Source organism: Ciconia boyciana, chromosome 1 (genome assembly GCF_034638445.1).
Source record: "Ciconia boyciana chromosome 1, ASM3463844v1, whole genome shotgun sequence".
NCBI lineage: Eukaryota > Metazoa > Chordata > Aves > Ciconiiformes > Ciconiidae > Ciconia > Ciconia boyciana.
The window spans coordinates 151,152,685-151,171,842 of record NC_132934.1 but is presented as its reverse complement, the minus strand read 5'-3'; the positions used below and the strand labels follow the sequence as shown (position 1 = coordinate 151,171,842).

General features: G+C 40.5%; 1 protein-coding gene across 1 annotated transcript in view; it reads right to left on the bottom strand.

Annotated features, from left to right (window-relative positions):
• Window positions 1-19,158, bottom strand: part of LOC140646209 (pinopsin-like) — a 94,089-nt gene that overhangs the window by 53,602 nt on the left and 21,329 nt on the right. Inside the window, exon 2 of the mRNA XM_072849785.1 lies at window positions 16,109-16,434. Within this exon, the coding sequence (XP_072705886.1) occupies window positions 16,109-16,434 (326 nt within the window). The remainder of the gene's footprint in view (window positions 1-16,108; window positions 16,435-19,158) is intronic.

Here is a 19,158-nt window from a genome sequence, read left to right as displayed (position 1 = left end):
GTGTAGACATTTTAAAAGAAGAACCATGGAAAAAAAGATGCTTAATGAACAGGGAAGTGAAGCCTCACACCCCTAAATCTTAAAAATTAAGAGTGAATGTTCATTCTTTTTACTTTTATGTCTTGTAATAACAAAGGAAGAATGAATTAAGGCCACAAACGGGACAGTAGTTAAGTTACAATTAAAACTGTATGAAATAGAAACATTGGAGTGTCAACGGATTAAGCATCATCTTCTTAAAAATAACTTCAGAAATAGAGTAATACACTTTATGCATATTTCTCCAAAGGAAACATTGGCTACTTATGACCATATCTTTTTCTTTCCTATCATTCACCTGTCCAGAGGGATATTGATTTACTGCATAAGGATTCCTGAGACTTCTCAGTTGAAGATCTCTATAATTAAGCAGCTGAAGAGTTCATCTGACAACTGCATTACTAGTGAAGAGAAATTCAAACGAAGCATGTGCCTGATAAGAAGAGATGTAAAACTCTCTGTGTGGTGTGACAGATCTGTATCATTTCTTCTGGGAAGGTTCGGACAAGCACTCCTTCAGTGAAGGAGGCTCCCTGTAAAACTGAAGTGTCAGGTGCAAACTGGGAAGCGCCTGAACATGATCTCTTTTCTTCCAGCAGGACCAGATGTTTTGAAGAGCCATATGTTAGTACTTAATTAAAAAAAACCCTCAGAAGCCTCTACTCTAAATACATCACGAGGACCGTTCTCACTCCGCTGGAAGCTGCTCTCCGTTGGGGCACAGCGTGTTCGCCCCAGCCCTGCCCAGGCGCAGCTGCCTGGCCCGGACAAGCTGCTCTGAGTCTTTGCTGCTGTCAAGGCAGCGGCACCACTCCCTTCCTCCCACTCCAGCCTTGCCTCCCCACCTTATCCCCCTGCCACACGTGCAAAAAAAAAAAAAACAATTAATTTTCAGCCAGGTGATTGCCTCAGTGTTTTATCCAACTGAGTTACACTGGGTTTTGAGTCCTGTAGGATTATATTCTACCAAGGCTAGTAAGTAAAGGCACTCAGAATATTGCCAATCTATTTTCATTGACTCAGATTAATTAAAATGCTGCCTGTAATGTATAACTCTGTGTGTTTAAAATATTATTGGCTCTATTTCTGCCATCATTTTTCACTTGTGACAGCGGCCCTCGCTTTACCATCAAGCCCACTGAAATAAGTAGAGCCAGCTGCATAGTAAGATACTTGTAAATTGAAGTATGACCCCAGTTTTAATCTACTACAGAACACAGAAGCTAATTTCCACTGACTCAACGAGAGACAGAGCCAAGTAGTGTGCAAAGCAGCAGCAATTTAGTAAAGGGGAAGAATTCCTTAAAAATATCCTGGCTGTTTATTTTAATAACAAAGGAAAAAACAAGTATAGACAAAAAAACCCAAGCCCCTCTAATAATACTGATTTGGCTTGACTGTATGAACGTGACAGAACGCATAATTAGAACATAAAAATTAGTGTGACTTTTCAACACTTCTTTGCCATACTGATGAGGTTCAGTAAGCGGAATACCAGTATTTGCACCTTTACCCTTGTTAAACCCCAAGGGCAATGAACTATTATGTGAATGTGAGAGCTGCACATTTATTACCGTATCACGGCATGCATACTGAACAAGGTGGTGAAGATGGAGAAGGTGGAAAAAGGTTTAGGTGGAACCACAGAAACCCTCTTAGCATTTTTTAAGCCGGCTGCACAGCAACAACAGATTTGCAAAGAGGCAAATTACAGTTCAATTAAGGTCAGAATTATTCCTAGTGTGACATTTTTGCACTAGGAAACTGAATCACAAAAATGAAAACATCCTGTGGGAACATGCAAATTTGAGACATTTCTGGTGGTACCCAAGTTTCCCTGGGCTTCTCTCTTGTTCCTTGACAATATGCCTGACAGAGATCTAAAATGCCTGGGCTTTTAGTGCCTAGTTACCTCACAGAGCTATTTTATTCAGGACACCGGATCTCACAGGCATTTTAGCTCATCAGCTCCAGGGATTTCCAGGCCCTTTTGTTCCACATCGTTTTGGCTAAGCAACTGCTGTACAAGGGCACCAGGACCCTGAGTAGTTTCAGGGTCAAGAGGAGATTATTTTATTTTTAACATCTAAATGTCCCAGTGTAGGATTATGTCAAAATAAAATACTGCTGATTTCCTGATCTGTGAAAAATAGTGAGGTTAAGAACTGTGTGTGTCCCCCACCTTATTCAAGACAAGAAATCTCTCCATCAAAAATCTCAAACTGGGAAAAGACCAGAAAGTCTATTTCCCAACCAACTCTATTTAAAATAGTACCCACAATTGTCTGAAGTCAAGGAAGAAAGCCAGAAACTTAGATTCATGTGCACAAAATGAACTTTTTTATACAACAAGCTGCCTTTAAGGAAGAAAATAAAATTCCAATTTTCTTAACACACACAAAAATTAAAATTAAACCTCCATGGAAAAGGAAGACATGGAATAGGTGCATATTTTTGGAAGCATGAATAGCTATGTCTATACTACTAAACAAAACACTCCACGAAGTCAGATAAAGCTCTTGTCCCTGATCAACCATCCTACTTAACTGCTGGCATCCTTGGCTCCCCAGCGCAGATTTGCCTTAGCACTCTCTAAGACGATGCCCTCAAGCCACTATGTGAAAGACAGAAAGCATCAGTGACAACTCCCAGTAGGTGGCATGGACAAAGCTGTACCAGGTTTGGCTCCCTCCTTTCTACATAGTCCTCTGACTTCTGCTGCAGACTTGCGCTCACCAACACCTCTGCTATATAGATCAGGGCATAGCACGTCAACTCTCATCTCCACACTGTAAGAGCTTCACACTGTAAATGCTGGAAGGCAGCCTTCATGTCATTTCAGACACTCTGATTTGAGCAAATAAAGAAAATATGAACTACCGTGTTTGAAGTCCACAGGGACACTACATAAGGTCCAGAGGATGCTCAAGGCCAAACACTGTGTAGTATTGATGTAGGCAGCTTGTGCCGTTTACTTCAAGGCCAAGGAAGGTCCTTGACCATGTAAAAACATGTCAACATTGAATATGCACAGTTATCTGCATGCATGCTCCTGGGTGCAGAGTCCACACAAGCACAAAAAAAAAAAAATAAATTTCTTCTGCTTCTAGAGCGTGTAAGATTTGCAAGAGTGTGTAAGATTTGCTCACTTCACATAAGTGTTAAGTATTAAAGTATACACTGTGAAGACAACATAACCTCGCATCCCTACCAAAATGTTGTACTTATTCTCATTTAATCTGTTATATTCATATTACACATGGGTTTGCTTCCACTGAAAATAAGTGTAGGTTTCATAGAGAAAGTATACACATACCATTCAAATCTAACTCTTTAGCAGGGTATAATATTCACCATAAAAAGTATAGGATATAGTAGGTGATAAAAATATTAAAATATGGGTAGTAGTTGAGCAAAATGGTATCTATTACAGGTAGGTTAGGCCACCTTAGCTTTAGTCATGTTAAGCTGAAGCTATAGGATCAGAAAACATGGGAGGTGTGAGACAGAGATGAACTGGGCTTTCTCACCTTTTGTTTGTGGATGGAACAGCTTTAGTGCCAAGTAGCTAGGGAATCTAAATTTTACCTTATTTTAATTGTGGTAAAAAAGTACAATCGATCTCATAACTTTATATACTTTAATACATTTCTGTTATTAAGATAATAAAAGCCTGACAGCTCAATTGCATTCCTCTGGCCAGTGTTTGAATCAGTGTTTGAATCAGTGTTTATGCAGAGGTTTCTCATGCAGATGTGCAAGTTATTCAACCGAGCTAGCCAAAAAATCCTACCTAGCCAGTAGGATTAGAAACTAATGAAACAATGGATTAGAAACTTTGAAACAATGTTTGTTCTAGATCTTATGTATTTACCTTTCTTCTTGTATATGTTTTTTATTTTAATTCTGTAAGCACATAATCATCATTTGCATCCATTTCATATCTCTGTAGCCATGTGGATTTGCCATGTCATACTGGCATGCCATCGTCCCTCTCTACATCATTAAGTTCTCAGGTAAAATTCTTTCCCTCTATTACTGCCAACATATACTGCCTCAAGCACTATAGCTTGAGCTCTCAGGATTTTCAGTAGTGGAAGGGGGGCTAAAACACAGAACTAACAAATGGTAATAGCTATTACAAACGGCTGTGGCCAAATCCAGTAGTTGCAAGTAACACAGGACTAACGTGGAGGTGGAATAAGGGTGGAAAAAGTCAAAGCAAACATCCTTGTTAACCTTCTTTGCTCCACCAGGAAAAAAGCAGAACTACATTTTGGACTGTGACTGAAAACTTCGCTATATATGTTACGGTTTACGTGCAGTGAACCAAGGTCCTCTGCTTTGACTTCCCATGCGGACAGTGCTGGCTGGGGACTGGCATGAGTACTCTCACCAATGGCACTGTTAATGTGATATCAAGGGTGTAGTGGTCACCAGAGAAGGAAGCCCTTCAGCATTGCACATTTGTTCTTTTTCCACTGCACAGCAGCGTCCCTTTGCAGATACACCTTCAGAAGTGTTTCTCTGGGGGACAATGCCACAGTGCTACATGTAGGACAATTTATTTTGCTCCAAGCTTTCTGCCAGGGATTCTGCCTGAGGTCACATATTGGTCTCTTAAGTGGAGTCAAACTACAAGAGAGTAAGTAAGTGTGGCTCAGTCCGCAGTGCTGAAATGTAAGAACACAAAAACACATTCTTTACCCTGCAGAACACCCTTCTGTACATTTAACCTTTCCAGTTTTATAACTGGTGAGCAAACAAAAAATCTTATGCTTTTACTTATCAGGAAAAACCTTTACTAAACCTCCCCCTGAACTGCGACATCGTGAGTGCTCGGTATTGATGTACACCATTTGCTGTAAACTGAAAGACTTGTGAGACCACAGCCTATTCTTTATGGGCATAATGCATCCAGAGATTAAAGCATCAGATCTTAAATTTCTATTAGCTTGTTATTAAAGATTGTGACAGGCTTATTTCCTCCTTAGTTTATCTAAAGAATGAAAAATGGCAAACCCAATGAAATTCTATTTTCTGGCCAGCCATTAACTTGATTTACAATGAATTTGTGCAGTGCCTGATTTATGCCAACATTGTATTACTGCTTCTCTGCAAAATACAAACAATTAACTGATGATTTATGCTTATGCAAGCACGGGGGAAAGAAGATCATAATCTTTGCTCATGCCTGCTTCCCTTCCAGCATGCTCAGACCTCAAAAAATTAAGACTAATCTGGTCACACGTGCCTCAACAGTCAGTCGACACTTTTTAATTAGAAATAAGAGAACAACCCTGAGTGAACATACCCATTACCCATGAGCTAGACACGTGTCTATGCAAGACCTGACAGCAGCTGAAGTCTCTAAACACTTTGAAAGATATTTTACATTGGATTGGCTTACCTTACCTTTACTCTCCTAAAAGCTGAGATGCTGAAATTACAAGCCTTGCAGCTATACACAAAGAAGAAATGTTAGCTATCATCTCCTTTATTTCTCAGGGTTTTACAGGGTTTCACATTTTTCTCTGCTGTTACAGGAAACACTGGATTTTGTGCCCTTGGGACAGACTCCTTCAATAAAAACTGGTATTAATGTAGTGCACAAAACTGAAATCTTTTTACAGTTGAAAGTGAACCCCCAAAATCAATGCTATATTTATAGTGTCTTCATGATAGCTACGTAACAATCTTTTCACCTCCTGGGCAAACCGTAATAGTTATGAATGAGTACAAGAATAAAGTTAGCTCTTTAAAAATTAAGCATGCTCGTAAATCTTCATCTGAGCTAATCAAAGCAACTTTTTACTCCAGCAGGCTTCCTATTTAAAAAAAAAAAAAAAAAAATCAGCTAACAGGAATAATCAGTGCTTGCTTCGTTGTAATATCCTTGAACAGAAATGTTACGATAGAACTGTCTGAAATGTGAAATGCTGACATCTGAAAATTGCTTATGAAAGTGAAAACAAGTATTCTTGAAGTCCTCATGAAATGAATGCCAAAATTCAGTGTCAAAATGATACAGATTTTGTTTCAATAGCTATGTTATGCTTGTATTTTATATTATGACCTGGCATTAAATAACAATGACATAATGGCATAATAATTTAACTATCATACCATTTTTTTTAAAATCTTTGAAAACAGGTGCTATTTTTTTTTAAAAGAAATGATTGACACACTGTATCCTCTTTTCAAGATGAAAGTGTTTCCTTGTTTTGTTGTAATACAACGATTTACTTCTTTTAGTGGGACCCATCTTACATGTCTGCAGCTGACAAAAGTTGTCTGCTTTGGGAAAAACCTCCTTGGATGTGACTTTCTTTCTCTATTCACTACAGAGAGAATGTAGACAAAAAAATTAGACTACATAGATGCTGAAAATGCCTTAAATTCTCACAGTTCTCAATACTACATGCTTTCCTTCTGTAGAGTAGGAATAGTAGTATCATCTTTACAAAGCATTGGAAAAATCTGTGTATATTCCAGCGTTTTCAAACTGTCAAAGGAAAAATTTTATGGAAATCTCTTCACTGAAAGAAGGAAGGAGATCTATGTATGCAAAAAATGGCGTCAGGGTAAAGGAAAAAAAGGAAGCAATGGGATTCATGATCTGTGAAATACAAGAGTGGTTACAGAAACGATCAGAAAAAATTTAAACAGAAAAAGAGTTGATATGCTAAGAAGTTTATATTTATGTAAGACCATTTACAGACTGTGACCTGATTCTAAGCAAATTACATATTCAACAGAATTAATTAATTAACTTCTCGCGAAATGGACAGAGCAATGATTTTTTGCCTTTTTTTCCAAGCTTTCCATGACTTTTTTATTAATAACTTTCAAAATAGCTGTCCCAGATACCACCTCACCTACAGGATTCTGAGGAATTTCATAATAGCAGAAGCCAAGAGAACTTGAGAATAACTAGATCTTCAAAGACCTGATCACTGATACATACTATATGCAGCCCAATGAATTTCAGCACTCCTCTTCTTTGAAACAACAACAACGAAGTCAGCTGCTTTGCATTTCTACTTGAGAAACAATCTAGAAATTCAGAGAAAACATATTACTATATAGGAATGTCAACTGCTCTCATAATTTAAAGCCCACTCTTCTACCAAAAATCCCAAATCAAACAATAAAACCACATGCGCTGAGTGTTGTTATCACAGAATGTTCCTGTTATCACAGAATCCAAAAATGGCCTGTTACCAGCTTTGTGTTTTAGCTGTGCAGTGGCTTGCACACGCAGAATTTGGCAAAGGTCAAACAACTGCCCAGTAAGGAGATGCTGAATATTGACTGCTGTGTGCCAGTTGAAGGCACATTTCCACACAGTGGAAATATTGTTTCTGATGATTTTCTTGATGATGCTGATTATAAGCTATATGATTACATTACTTTGTAACATTTGATAATCCAGCAGACCCCTTTCATTACATTTTACTAAGATTTATTCCAATTCTCTCAGCCTAACATGAGACTTGTATTTCAATTAAGTTCCCATATCCTCATGATGATGTGACAGAAAACATCTATCCATTCATATGCAAATCGAATCTCTTTTTGCTTGTGAATTATATGTAATTATTATATCTTTATGGCAAGGTTTAAAAAGGAAAGGCAAAGTTATTTATCATTCTTCCTCTATACCACCAGAAGCTAGGAGAGAAAGTATGCATGAAGACCCAAAGGGAAGAAATAAAATTTATTAACATAGAATAAAAAAATAACAAGATATGGTTGTCTAATGAGTCCAGCTGACTGACTGAGCATAGATGCAGTTCGGGTCAAACATATTTGAAATTAAGTCAAATCCCAAATGTACTTAATCACATTTGAAAGAGATGAGCTACAGGAACCAAAGGACCAGGTGACATCATCTTCACCTGAATTACATTTCTTAGGACTTGTTTCATTAAATAACTAGAAAGATTTTGAGCTTTGCTTCTAAAAGGCCTATGACTACAAACCTGGTTTTATTTAGGGCTTTTAAAAGTTAGAGTTAATAGTACATAATTGCTTTATCAGTTTTCTCAACAGAAGTCATAACTTCAGTGACATAAAAGATAAAGTTTTAGAAAATCAAGTTTCTCTATAAATAGACTTATGAAGCATATGAGGGAATGATGGAACACTTATTACTTTTCCATTCTAGTCTTTGTATTATGTGAAGATAATTTCTTTTCAGTTTAAATCATTGAGCATTCTGCCCTAATGTGTTGTCTTCCTACAAACAATCATTTCCAAATGAGCTGGAGAACTGGAAACAGTCACAGGAGCGATCCTTCTACTTTATAATCCTTTTCTGACTACTTTAATGAACAATGATGCAATAATTGCTTTTAGAGATATTTTTAACTGTTCCACATAGTACAGACATAAAGCAGGATTAAGGAATCAGAAGTCATAAAAATCTACATCTCTTCTTTCCTTTTTCTCTCAGACTTTCTTTGCAGGCACAGGAGATTTCAAAACCACCACTGTCATTTATATCCAATGCTTTCAAAAATATACTAGAGTCAAAATCTCACCATACAGAATTCAAAATTAGTTTCTTCAGGTTTATAATCGAGTCACAATTTCACTCTGGGGCATTACATCTTAAATAAGAGACAGAAGCATTCTTAATCCACTAAATTTGGTAATTTGAAGTCTGGAAGAGGGGTAACAGAGAGAGGACCAGGCAGCTCTCTGCAGCGTAACCCTGACTGTCCCTGTTCCCCTACAAGGTGACTAGAATCAGAAAAGTTCAGGGGATGCAATAAAAAAAGAGGTGATCTGGTTCTCCTGTGACACATGGAAGTCAGAAATCATGTGGCACTTTTCAAAGTAAACAACAAAAGTTGTTGTAAAGGGAAATAGTCAGGTAATTCCACTACCTGAACCCACATTTTGGTCACTAGTTAAACTAGCAGTTTATGAGGAATTAAGCATTAGCAGGTGCACCACAGGGTGGAGGACAAGGCATACTGGTAAGGCCAACTTCTATCTCATGTGTGCTAGTCTTAAAATTTTCATTTAATATTTTTTTCTTGGTTTATTTTTGTCAAAAAACAAAGTCAAAGTAGAACTGGGGTAATGACATGAAAGAATGTATTAAATGTTTTCCATTTCTACTTTTTCCTTGCTGTTCTCAAGTAAAAAGAAAAAAACCCAACACAGTAGTACTATCAGGTCAGGTCACAAGTCCTCCAGAACCCCGTGAGACAGTGTGACCACTGGCCCTTTGCCCACTTTAACAAATGGTCTATTGCACCAAGCAAGAATTGCACGGTCAGATGTGTATTACACTATGTGTTTAAGTCTCCGTGCTCTGCTTACAATCCTTTTTATTGTTTTCCGTGTCCTAGCTACATTCCATAAAGACCTGCTGAGCTTTGTTCAGGCACAGCTTTCGACGAAAGAAGACTGGCAATGAGATGAGCCAAGATGAGAGTCTCCACAAAACCAATCTGAAAACTCATCTTGAAACAATGTTCTGGGATTCTTCTTGTCCTTGGGCAGGATTTTTATGTGCAAGTGGGAGATAATGCAGACTGAAGAGATCTCTCTTAAAAGTTTTACTAATTTTCATTAGGCTGGTTCATATGAGTTCTCTGGGCCCCTCAGTGGAGGATTTTAATCATATTGTGCCTTCTGCACTACAGTGATCACAATGCTAATCTCTGTAATTCCACTTTTGGGAGCCCACTTTTCAAAGTGTAAACAACTGACACTGACTTCATAAAGAACATTTTTCCAGAGGGAACACAATGGTAGAGTCATCGAGAAGCATCATAAGCCAAAAACTGAAAAAAAAATAAATCTAATTGCACTAGGAGAAATAAACCATTCTCAGTTTCTTTCCCTTGTTCTGTAGAATGTGCATGAATAAAATATATGTGAATAATATTTTGTGAGAGAGAAAACTTTGCCCCTTTCTACTTACAGGTATCAGATACATCATCTCTAAAGGAAAACTTAGAGAAGAAACTGAATTTCAGCATCTGCAGGAATGGAAGAACAGGTTTCATAAAAACAAGAAACAAGATCAGCATGAGTGAAAACAGGGACTTTGAGGGAAGAAAAGTCTAATAAAATATTTGTGTTTCTCTACATCTTAAAATCTGATGCACTGCCAAGTTCTCTAACAGCTTCTGAAACCACAGGTTTTCTTCGGCTCTCCGTTTTGAGCATTATTTTGCTTAGCACCTCTGAAATGCTCTCACTATTCAGAGCTAACATTTCCCTGGGACTTGTTCAATCTGCCCCACAGCTTGGGCCAGGCTGAGCTCGGCTCCTCCAACTGTGTTGCACAAGGACGGCAGCAAAGGCCATCTGCAGAACCAAACTCAACCGTCCAGATAAAGCCATTCTTGAAAAAAACCCACACCTTTAAAGAAAGTAAGTTGAGCAATTCCTAAGGGTCTTCGAACTTGATAAACGGCAAGAGCTCTGAGATAATAGTACAGTCATGTTGTAATACTGTTTAATGGCATTTGCTGTTAACAATATTCATACAGGGATGCTATTGACTTGTAATTCCTTGAAAAGACAATCTTTTATAAAACCTGTATTGCTGAAATCCTTGTGCCTTTTACCATTACACAGATTGCAGATGACTTCATGGGATCTATTAATGCCTCGAGTGACAGAATGCTACAGCACCTGACTAAATTTAGAGAAGAAAAAGAGAAAAGCAGACCTACAATTACTGTCCCTGCAAAGAGAAAATGCGGGCACTGTGCCAATTCTTGCATTAACTATCCCAAATCTATTAAGATATTTCTTCCACCTCAATTAATTTACATTGCAGTATTAATAATGGCATAACTTCTGCACTCTTGATCTCAGGATGCAATACCATTAACGCTACAATGCTCTAACATAAAAACTTCTATGTATCTTGCAAAAATATGAAATGCGTATTTTAGAAATTTTACCAAGCAGCTGAAGTTGGGATAATGCACTTATGTTTGCAATGCTCCCACATTTCTTCTAATATATTACACAGAAGGTCATAGAAGGACTTTAATCTATGAGGCTAGAATATTACAAGATAACGAATTTTTTGCCCACACCAGAAAGTAACAGCATTACAATGGATGTAGTAACCTCTCTTAACTTTTTTTTGTATTACCCTACCTACTCTTTGTAGTTTTATGTAAGAACTACTATACTTTTATTTGCATATTGCTCACCTCTTCCTCCAGTTTGAAACATGACATACTTCAGCATTTCATAATCTACCCTGTTTATTACAGAATAGTTAGAGGACCTCAGACCAAAGGAAAAAAAGTCTGTAGTTCAGTGACTGTGTCATGATACAGTCTTTGGAAATTTATATATATGTCACAGGAAATTTATAAAATGCAAGATTTCAGGATTATGGTACTGGAGATATATACATCACATATATACATGGATGGCTATAAACTCTTCAGGAAGGATAGGCGAGGCAGGAGAGGTGGTGGGGTAGCCCTGTACGTCAGGGAGTGTCTGGATAGTTTAGAGCTTGATGATGGTGATGATAGGGTGGAGTGTCTATGGGTAAGAATCAGAGGGAAGGCCAACAAGGCAGATATTGTGGTGGGAGTCTGTTACAGACCACCCAACCAGGATGAGGAGACTGACGAACTATTCTATAAGCAGCTGGGAGAAGCCTCACGATCGCTAGCCCTTGTTCTTGTGGGGGACTTCAACCTGCCAGATGTCTGCTGGAAATACAATACAGCAGAGAGGAAACCATCTAGGAGGTTCCTAGAGCGTGTGGCAGATAGCTTCCTGACACAGCTGGTGAGTAAGCCAACTAGGGAAGGTGTCCCGCTGGACCTCTTGTTCACAAACAGAGAAGGACTTGTGAGCCATGTGATGGTTGGAGGCCATCTTGGGCAGAGTGATCACGAAATGATAGAGTTTTTGATACGTGGAGAAGCGGCGAGGGGGGTCAGCAAAACTGCCACCTTAGACTTCCGGAGGGCAGACTTTGGCCTGTTTAGGAGACTGGTTGACAGAGTCCCCTGGGAGGCAGCCCTAAAGGGCAAAGGAGTCCAGGAAGGCTGGACATTCTTTAAGGAGGAAGTCCTAAAGGCACAAGAACAGGCTGTCCCCAGGTGCCGAAAGATGAGCCGGCGGGGAAGAAGACCGGCCTGGCTGAACAGAGAGCTCTGGCTGGAACTCAGGAAGAAGAGGAGAGTCTATGACCTCTGGAAGAAGGGGCAGGCAACTCAGGAGGACTACAAAGGTGTAGCAAGGCTGTGCAGGGAGAAAATTAGAAGGGCCAAAGCTGAGCTAGAGCTCAATCTGGCTGCTGCTGTAAAAGACAATAAAAAATACTTCTTCAAATACATAAGCAGCAAAAGGAGAGCTAAGGAGAATCTCCAGCCCCTAGTAGATGGGGGAGGGAACACAGTGACCAAGGATGAGGAAAAGGCTGAGGTACTTAATGCCTTCTTTGCCTCAGTCTTTAATAGCAGGGCCAATTGTTCTCTGGGTACCCAGCCCCCGGAGTTGGAAGATAGGGACGGGGACCAGAATGGAGCCCCCATAATCCAGGGGGAAATGGTTTGTGACCTGCTACACCACTTAGACACACGCAAGTCTATGGGGCCTGATGAGATCCACCTGAGAGTACTGAAGGAACTGGCAGATGTGCTCACCAAGCCCCTTTCCATCATTTACCAGCAGTCCTGGCTACCTCCAGTCCCAGCTGACTGGAGATTAGCAAATGTGATGCCCATCTTCAAGAAGGGCTGGAAGGAGGACCCGGGGAACTACAGGCCTGTCAGCCTGACCTCGGTACCGGGGACGCTGATGGAGCAAATCATCCTGAGTGCTATCACACACCATGTAGAGAATAACCAAGGGATCAAGCCCAGCCAGCATGGGTTCAGGAAAGGCAGGTCCTGCTTGACCAACCTGATCTCCTTCTATGACAAGGTGACCCGCCTAGTAGATGAGGGAAAGGCTGTGGATGTTGTCTATCTAGACTTCAGTAAAGCCTTTGACATGGTTTCCCACAGCATTCTCCTGGAGAAACTGGCTGCTCATGGCTTGGACGGGTGTACTCTTCGCTGGGTGAAGAACTGGCTGGATGGCCGGGACCAAAGAGTGGTGGTGAATGGAGTTTACTCCAGTTGGCGGCCGGTCACAAGTGGTGTTCCCCAGGGCTCTGTGCTGGGGCCAGTTCTGTTTAATATCTTTATCAATGATCTGGATGAAGGGATCGAGTGCACCCTCAGTAAGTTCGCAGATGACACCAAGTTATGTGGAAGTGTTGATCTGCTTGAGGGTAGGAAGGCTCTACAGAGGGATCTGCACAGGCTGGATCGATGGGCCGAGGTCAATTGTATGAGGTTTAACAAGGCCAAGTGCAAGGTCCTGCACTTGGGTCACACCAACCCCATGCAAGGCTACAGGCTTGGGGAAGAGCGGCTGGAAAGCTGCCTGGCAGAAAAGGACCTGGGGGTGTTGGTTGACAGCCGCCTGAATATGAGCCAGCAGTGTGCCCAGGTGGCCAAGAAGGCCAATGGCATCCTGGCTTGTATCAAAAATAGCGTGGCCAGCAGCACTAGGGAAGTGATTGTGCCCCTGTGCTCAGCACTGGTGAGGCCGCACCTCCAATACTGTGTTCAGTTTTGGGCCCCTCACTACAAGAGAGACATTGAGGGGCTGGAGCGTGTCCAGAGAAGGGCAACAAAGCTGGTGAAGGGTCTGGAGCACAAGTCTGATGAGGAGCAGCTGAGGGAACTGGGGTTGTTTAGCCTGGAGAAAAGGAGGCTGAGGGGAGACCTTATCGCTCTCTACAACTACCTGAAAGGAGGTTGTAGCGAGGTGGGGGTCGGTCTCTTCTCCCAGGTAACAAGTGATAGGATGAGAGGAAATGGCCTCAAGTTGCGCCAGGGGAGGTTTAGACTGGATATTAGGAAATTTTCCTTCACTGAAAGGGTTATCAAGCATTGGAACAGGCTGCCCAGGGAAGTGGTTGAGTCACCATCCCTGGAGGTATTTAAAAGACATTTGGATGAGGTGCTTAGGGACATGATATAGTGGTGGTCGTGGTAGTGTTAGGTTTACGGTTGGACTCGATGATCTTAAAGGTCTTTTCCAACCTATACAATTCTGTGATTCTGTGATCACACAAAGCTGAGGACTGATGAGTTTTCTGATTGGGATTCTTTTTGCCAAAATATAACTTATCATGGAAATCTTTTACAAGCGCCAGGAAAGCATTAGACGTTTTGTGTAAAAATTTAGGGTTTAGCTATTCAAGACTTCACAAAGACTTCACAAATACTCAGGCAGCTGTTATGACTCTGAGTCATAACAACTCTAGAGAGGAGATACGATCTAATCCTCATTGGAGTTCCTTTGCGTTTAACAAGCATTAGTTCCCTAAGACCTGGCCTCCAACAGGTTATGCAACAGGGTATGCTTTTTCACTTCCACCATTTACAAAATTTCTCAGGGCTCTCTAACCTCAACATCCCAGAGGCTTCCTGATCAATCTTGAAAGCACATGGAGGACAGAGGATTGTGGAAAATGCTATTCCTTCTCCCATTTTTTTCTCTGGACAGTCAATTAATCAATCAACCTAGTCTTCCACCCAGTCTACTCAGTCTTCATGTCTAAATACAAAATGGCTATAGACTGCACCTATCTTTTCTATGATACTTTGTTCCCTCAGCGTGTTTGCCACAACTTCTTGAGACCCATCAGGCAGATCAATGAGATCTACTACTACTTTTAATATAATTGAATTTAAAAAAAAAGGTGAATAAAATAACACAAGCCTACATTTAGAACTAGAAGCTAAAGCACATGCTACAGAAGCTTCATCCATACAAGTATTTGTACGTTCTGGGTGATGTCTGTTGTCAGGAATGACAGTGAGGGCTGAAGGAAAGAAGAGACAGAAGTTTAAGAAAGTTGTATCTTCTGCATATTAGTAGTAGCACATGTTCCAATATCCTGCTCCTTTCTTTAAGGTGATAGTAAAGGATACTGCTGCCCAGGGACCAGATATGGTCTGCAACTTCATTTTAATGGTTTACAATCAAGAGAAATTTTTTCCATATTTCTATTGCACAGTATTAAGAGGAGTACTAATGTGTGATTCATCAAAGGGATTTTACTGGCCCGCTCAGCACTCAACCAGGAGAAGATTTCCCTTTTGGGCTTCAAGTGTTCTGAAAGTTTTGACAAATCACGTAAAAGGCATGACCTTAATTCCTTATGACTAATCAAAAGTAAACTACATCCACTTTAATTCTGTATGAGAGCCTCTATTCAGGGATTTACTGCTTTTTTTTTTTTTTCATTTAACACCTTTAGTTAATTCATCTGAACATTTTAGAGAATTGCTTTTTAGAGAACATCTATACACTCATTCCTTTCTGATTATTCATCATTAAACGATTTCATTACTGTCTCAAGGGTATTCAAACTTCGCAATACCATACCCCCTGGCAGGGTCTTTTGGAATATTCACTTCGGAGTATCTGCAGTACCCCTTAAACCAGTCAGAGGAGTGTCGGCGTTGTATCAGTCGTAGTAGTAGTGGTGGTAGCAGTATTTAAGGAAACTTTTAAATGTGGCCTAGAATTACAAGGAGAAGCTGATCCCTGGGATAACTCTGCAAATTGCAATAGAACTGCATTACTGTAGAGTTAGGTCTCCACAGATTAAGAAGCAGAAATTATTAAAATGTCATGATTGAAAATGAGGAAGAAATGTTTGCATGGATGTTTTATTTATAGACAGGTAAACATGTGTTGGCTTCATTACAAATGCAACCTTCACCCAGATACGCTGGCTTTTCTAGAAGACAATATTTTCAAACCACAAAGTCAGTATCTATATGGATATTATCTGGTTGTTCTGGTTGGAGCTCTGGAGTATGAAAAAACTTGGTGAAGACCTCCTGCCCCTTCCTTCAGGCCTTCTGTGGTCTTCTCCATTTGGTTTTACTTTGTTATTTTGCTCTCTATCATCAGTGCTTCCAAACTCGATAGAAGAGAAATGCAACGTATGTATCAGACCAGTTTGCACTACCAACAGCACACAGCAGCTTACCTGTTTAACAGCATAAAGGAGGCGACCATAGCAGTACATCATGACCATCACAGGGATGACCAAGCAGAATATGAAGAGACAGATGATATAGGATGTGGACTCGGCTGACTCCGAGGACCAGCGTACCGAACAGCTGGTACCTGCACCTTCTATTCCGTAACTGCTCCAACCGATCAGAGGTGGCACAGTCCAGATGAGGGAATAAATCCATGAACCTCCGACTGCCAGCAGTGCCTTCCGGTAGTCAGTGCTGCGCTTGTTGCACAGGGTGAGAGTGCTGTAGCGTTCATAGGACAGGACAGCCAGGGAGATCAGGGACACAATACCTGCAATGAATGAAGCAATTTAAATGCTTACTTTCATTATTTTGAGCAGTATCCATTTTAAACCCCAAGAAACAAGAGCTTTTCTCGCTATTAGATATTTGAAGCACAGTGAAAACTATTTCCATTATTCACTATGCTTAAATCCCCACTGGACCTGGTTGCTCTGTCCATCGTGTCAATTTTGTTTAACTCGTATTTATCTTATATTGGAAGATTTTCATACTTGAGAGCTATTCCTCTTCTAGGCAGGTTTTCAGATTTAGCTGTTTTAGTATTACCCAGGGGAAATCAATTTTCTACATGAATTAATAAAATGTTGAAAGATTCCCTTGCTAAGAAATATTCAATGTTTAACATCCATGAGCATTTTCAAATATTGCATTGACTTTTATACATGCAGAAGGCTTTACATTCAAGATTGGGAGCCCAAAAATGAAAGAAGATTTTGCACTTCTGCCCCATCAGATAAATACAGCTTCAGTTCTGACCATTTGTATATGGAAACAACAGACAACCCTTGGCATGAGTGTGATGTGGCAGGTCGTAACTTTGTTTACACAGACATCACATAATTAGTCAAAAAGTGATTTAGGTTAACACTGAGCTCTCGGTGTCGGAGATCAGTTATCTCCTCCAGTGGAAGATTCAAAAATCTGGGTTGTAGGACATTTCCACTCTCTCTTTCAAGGTTCACGGTCCTAACCCCCTCTACAAATCTTTATGGATTTGCATGGCAGGTTCTTACTCATGACTCAGTGGGGGGTTTTTTTTGCTATTTCCTGTTTTTGTTCTCTTTGCAGCTTCCTTACAGTTCTTGGTGACACAACACTGGATACCACTTCCAAGGATTTATGGCAGAAGGAACTTGTTGGAAGAAATTTAACACCATCTTTTCCCATGGGTTACAGGCCCCTCCTTTTGGTCCTGTAGGATGAAAAACCTGAATAGACCTATGTCAGTCCAGCTCTTTCCAGGAACTCTTTTTCTTGATCCTTGCCATTAGTAACAGCCAACCATACAGCAGCATTGAGATCTAGCCTGCCAAAATTCTCTGGTTTTGAGTGGGACCTACTTCCAGCAAATCTGTTAACAAAAAATATGATCTTCAGGGGAATCCACAGCTGTAATCCATTTTTTTCCCCACTTAACAGTCAGCTTCTCCTATAGCTCCTTCACAGGTGCGGGATGGAGGCGAGTCGGAGACTCCCCTGGGGATAGCACTAGTGTATCCCGTACCTGGGCAAAACAGCCCCCACACATAACCCCACAGGGCACAGCAGGATAGTCTCCCCAGGCGCAGCATTTTGCTTCTCTTTCCCCCACAATTCAGTCACTCATTTCCTAGTTAGCTGGATGCGGGCACAGCTATTTCTGCCATCCTGACCACAATTTGCAGTTACTTTGTGCAGAGCTGGGTATGGCAAAGGGCCCAGGGGGAATGCAAGCACTGCTTGCTGCAATAGGACGCCTTATTTCTCAGGGGAAGAAAAGGCAAAAGGGTGTGAGGAGAAGGCAACTTTTGATGAAGAAAACATCTTTCTTGTTACAAGTGCCTACTGAATTATTTTCTGTATATTACTGGGAAGTCAGACCTAAAAAGTAGATACACTTACAGCTGTAAAATGACACAGCTCCACCACATTCAACTGAATTATACAGTTTAAGAGTCTAACTTTAAACCTATTTTAAGGATAGACTATTTTAGAGGCAGTGGAAACTTTCTGATCATCTCTCATCTAATCTGATCTCCTACAGAACACAGCTCTTGAAAGCCCCTGGCCATAATTCCTGCATTGAACACATATCTCAATATAGAAAAAAAAAACAACTGGGTTCTGAATTACAGACTCAAGAACAAAGAATCTACCACTCTCTTCTCACTTCCAGCCCACACTTATTTATCTTCCTTAGCGTTGCCTCTTTCCATGCTTTTATCTACTTGACTAAAGAGCTTCTTGCTATCAAAAACATTTAGCTCATGTAGGTACCTAAGGCAAAAATCCAGATTTTATATTTGAAACTTAGGCCTCAGTAAGGTCATATAGATCTATTCATGCATTTCAGATTAGACCATCACAGACTAACAGAAAACAGTCTTGAGAATAAGAAATCTCTCCCCTCCCAGCTGAGTGCTCTACAGCAAGGTTATATTATTCTTGCTTTACCTCTGATGGCAACTGAGGGCACAATGGCCCTATTTTGATGAGATGGCAGGTGAGACGTACTTTTGTTGAGAATATCCTACAGTCCTGCTGGTGCGATGTTGCCTGGAAAACCCAAATGGGGTATTCAAACTTCTCTAGCTCAGGACCCTGCTTCCTGGACGGCTGCTTTAGCCATTGGGCTCTCAGGTCAAGTCTGGCTGCCAGCTCAGCCTGCTCGTCCCTGTGGCTGCACTACTGCTCAGCAGCTTCTCAAGGTTTATATTGTCTCGATTTACAGCATTTGTTTACACTTCTTCACATTTTTGCCTACTGCCTAATATGAGAAAGATGCTCAGCTTTTCTCACGCTGATATTTATGATGGACGGCTTTATGGAGTGGATCTGAAGATAACTGGCCATGAATGCAGTGTTGCTTGCTTTGAGCTAAAGAAGAGTCCTGTCTTTAGCTGGCATAGAATTAATGCTCAGTTATTAAATTAGAACCATGGCGATGTCAGTTAAAAATACATCAAATATTAGCAAGCAGACAAAACCACAAAAGTTTCCTTTAAATTATAGC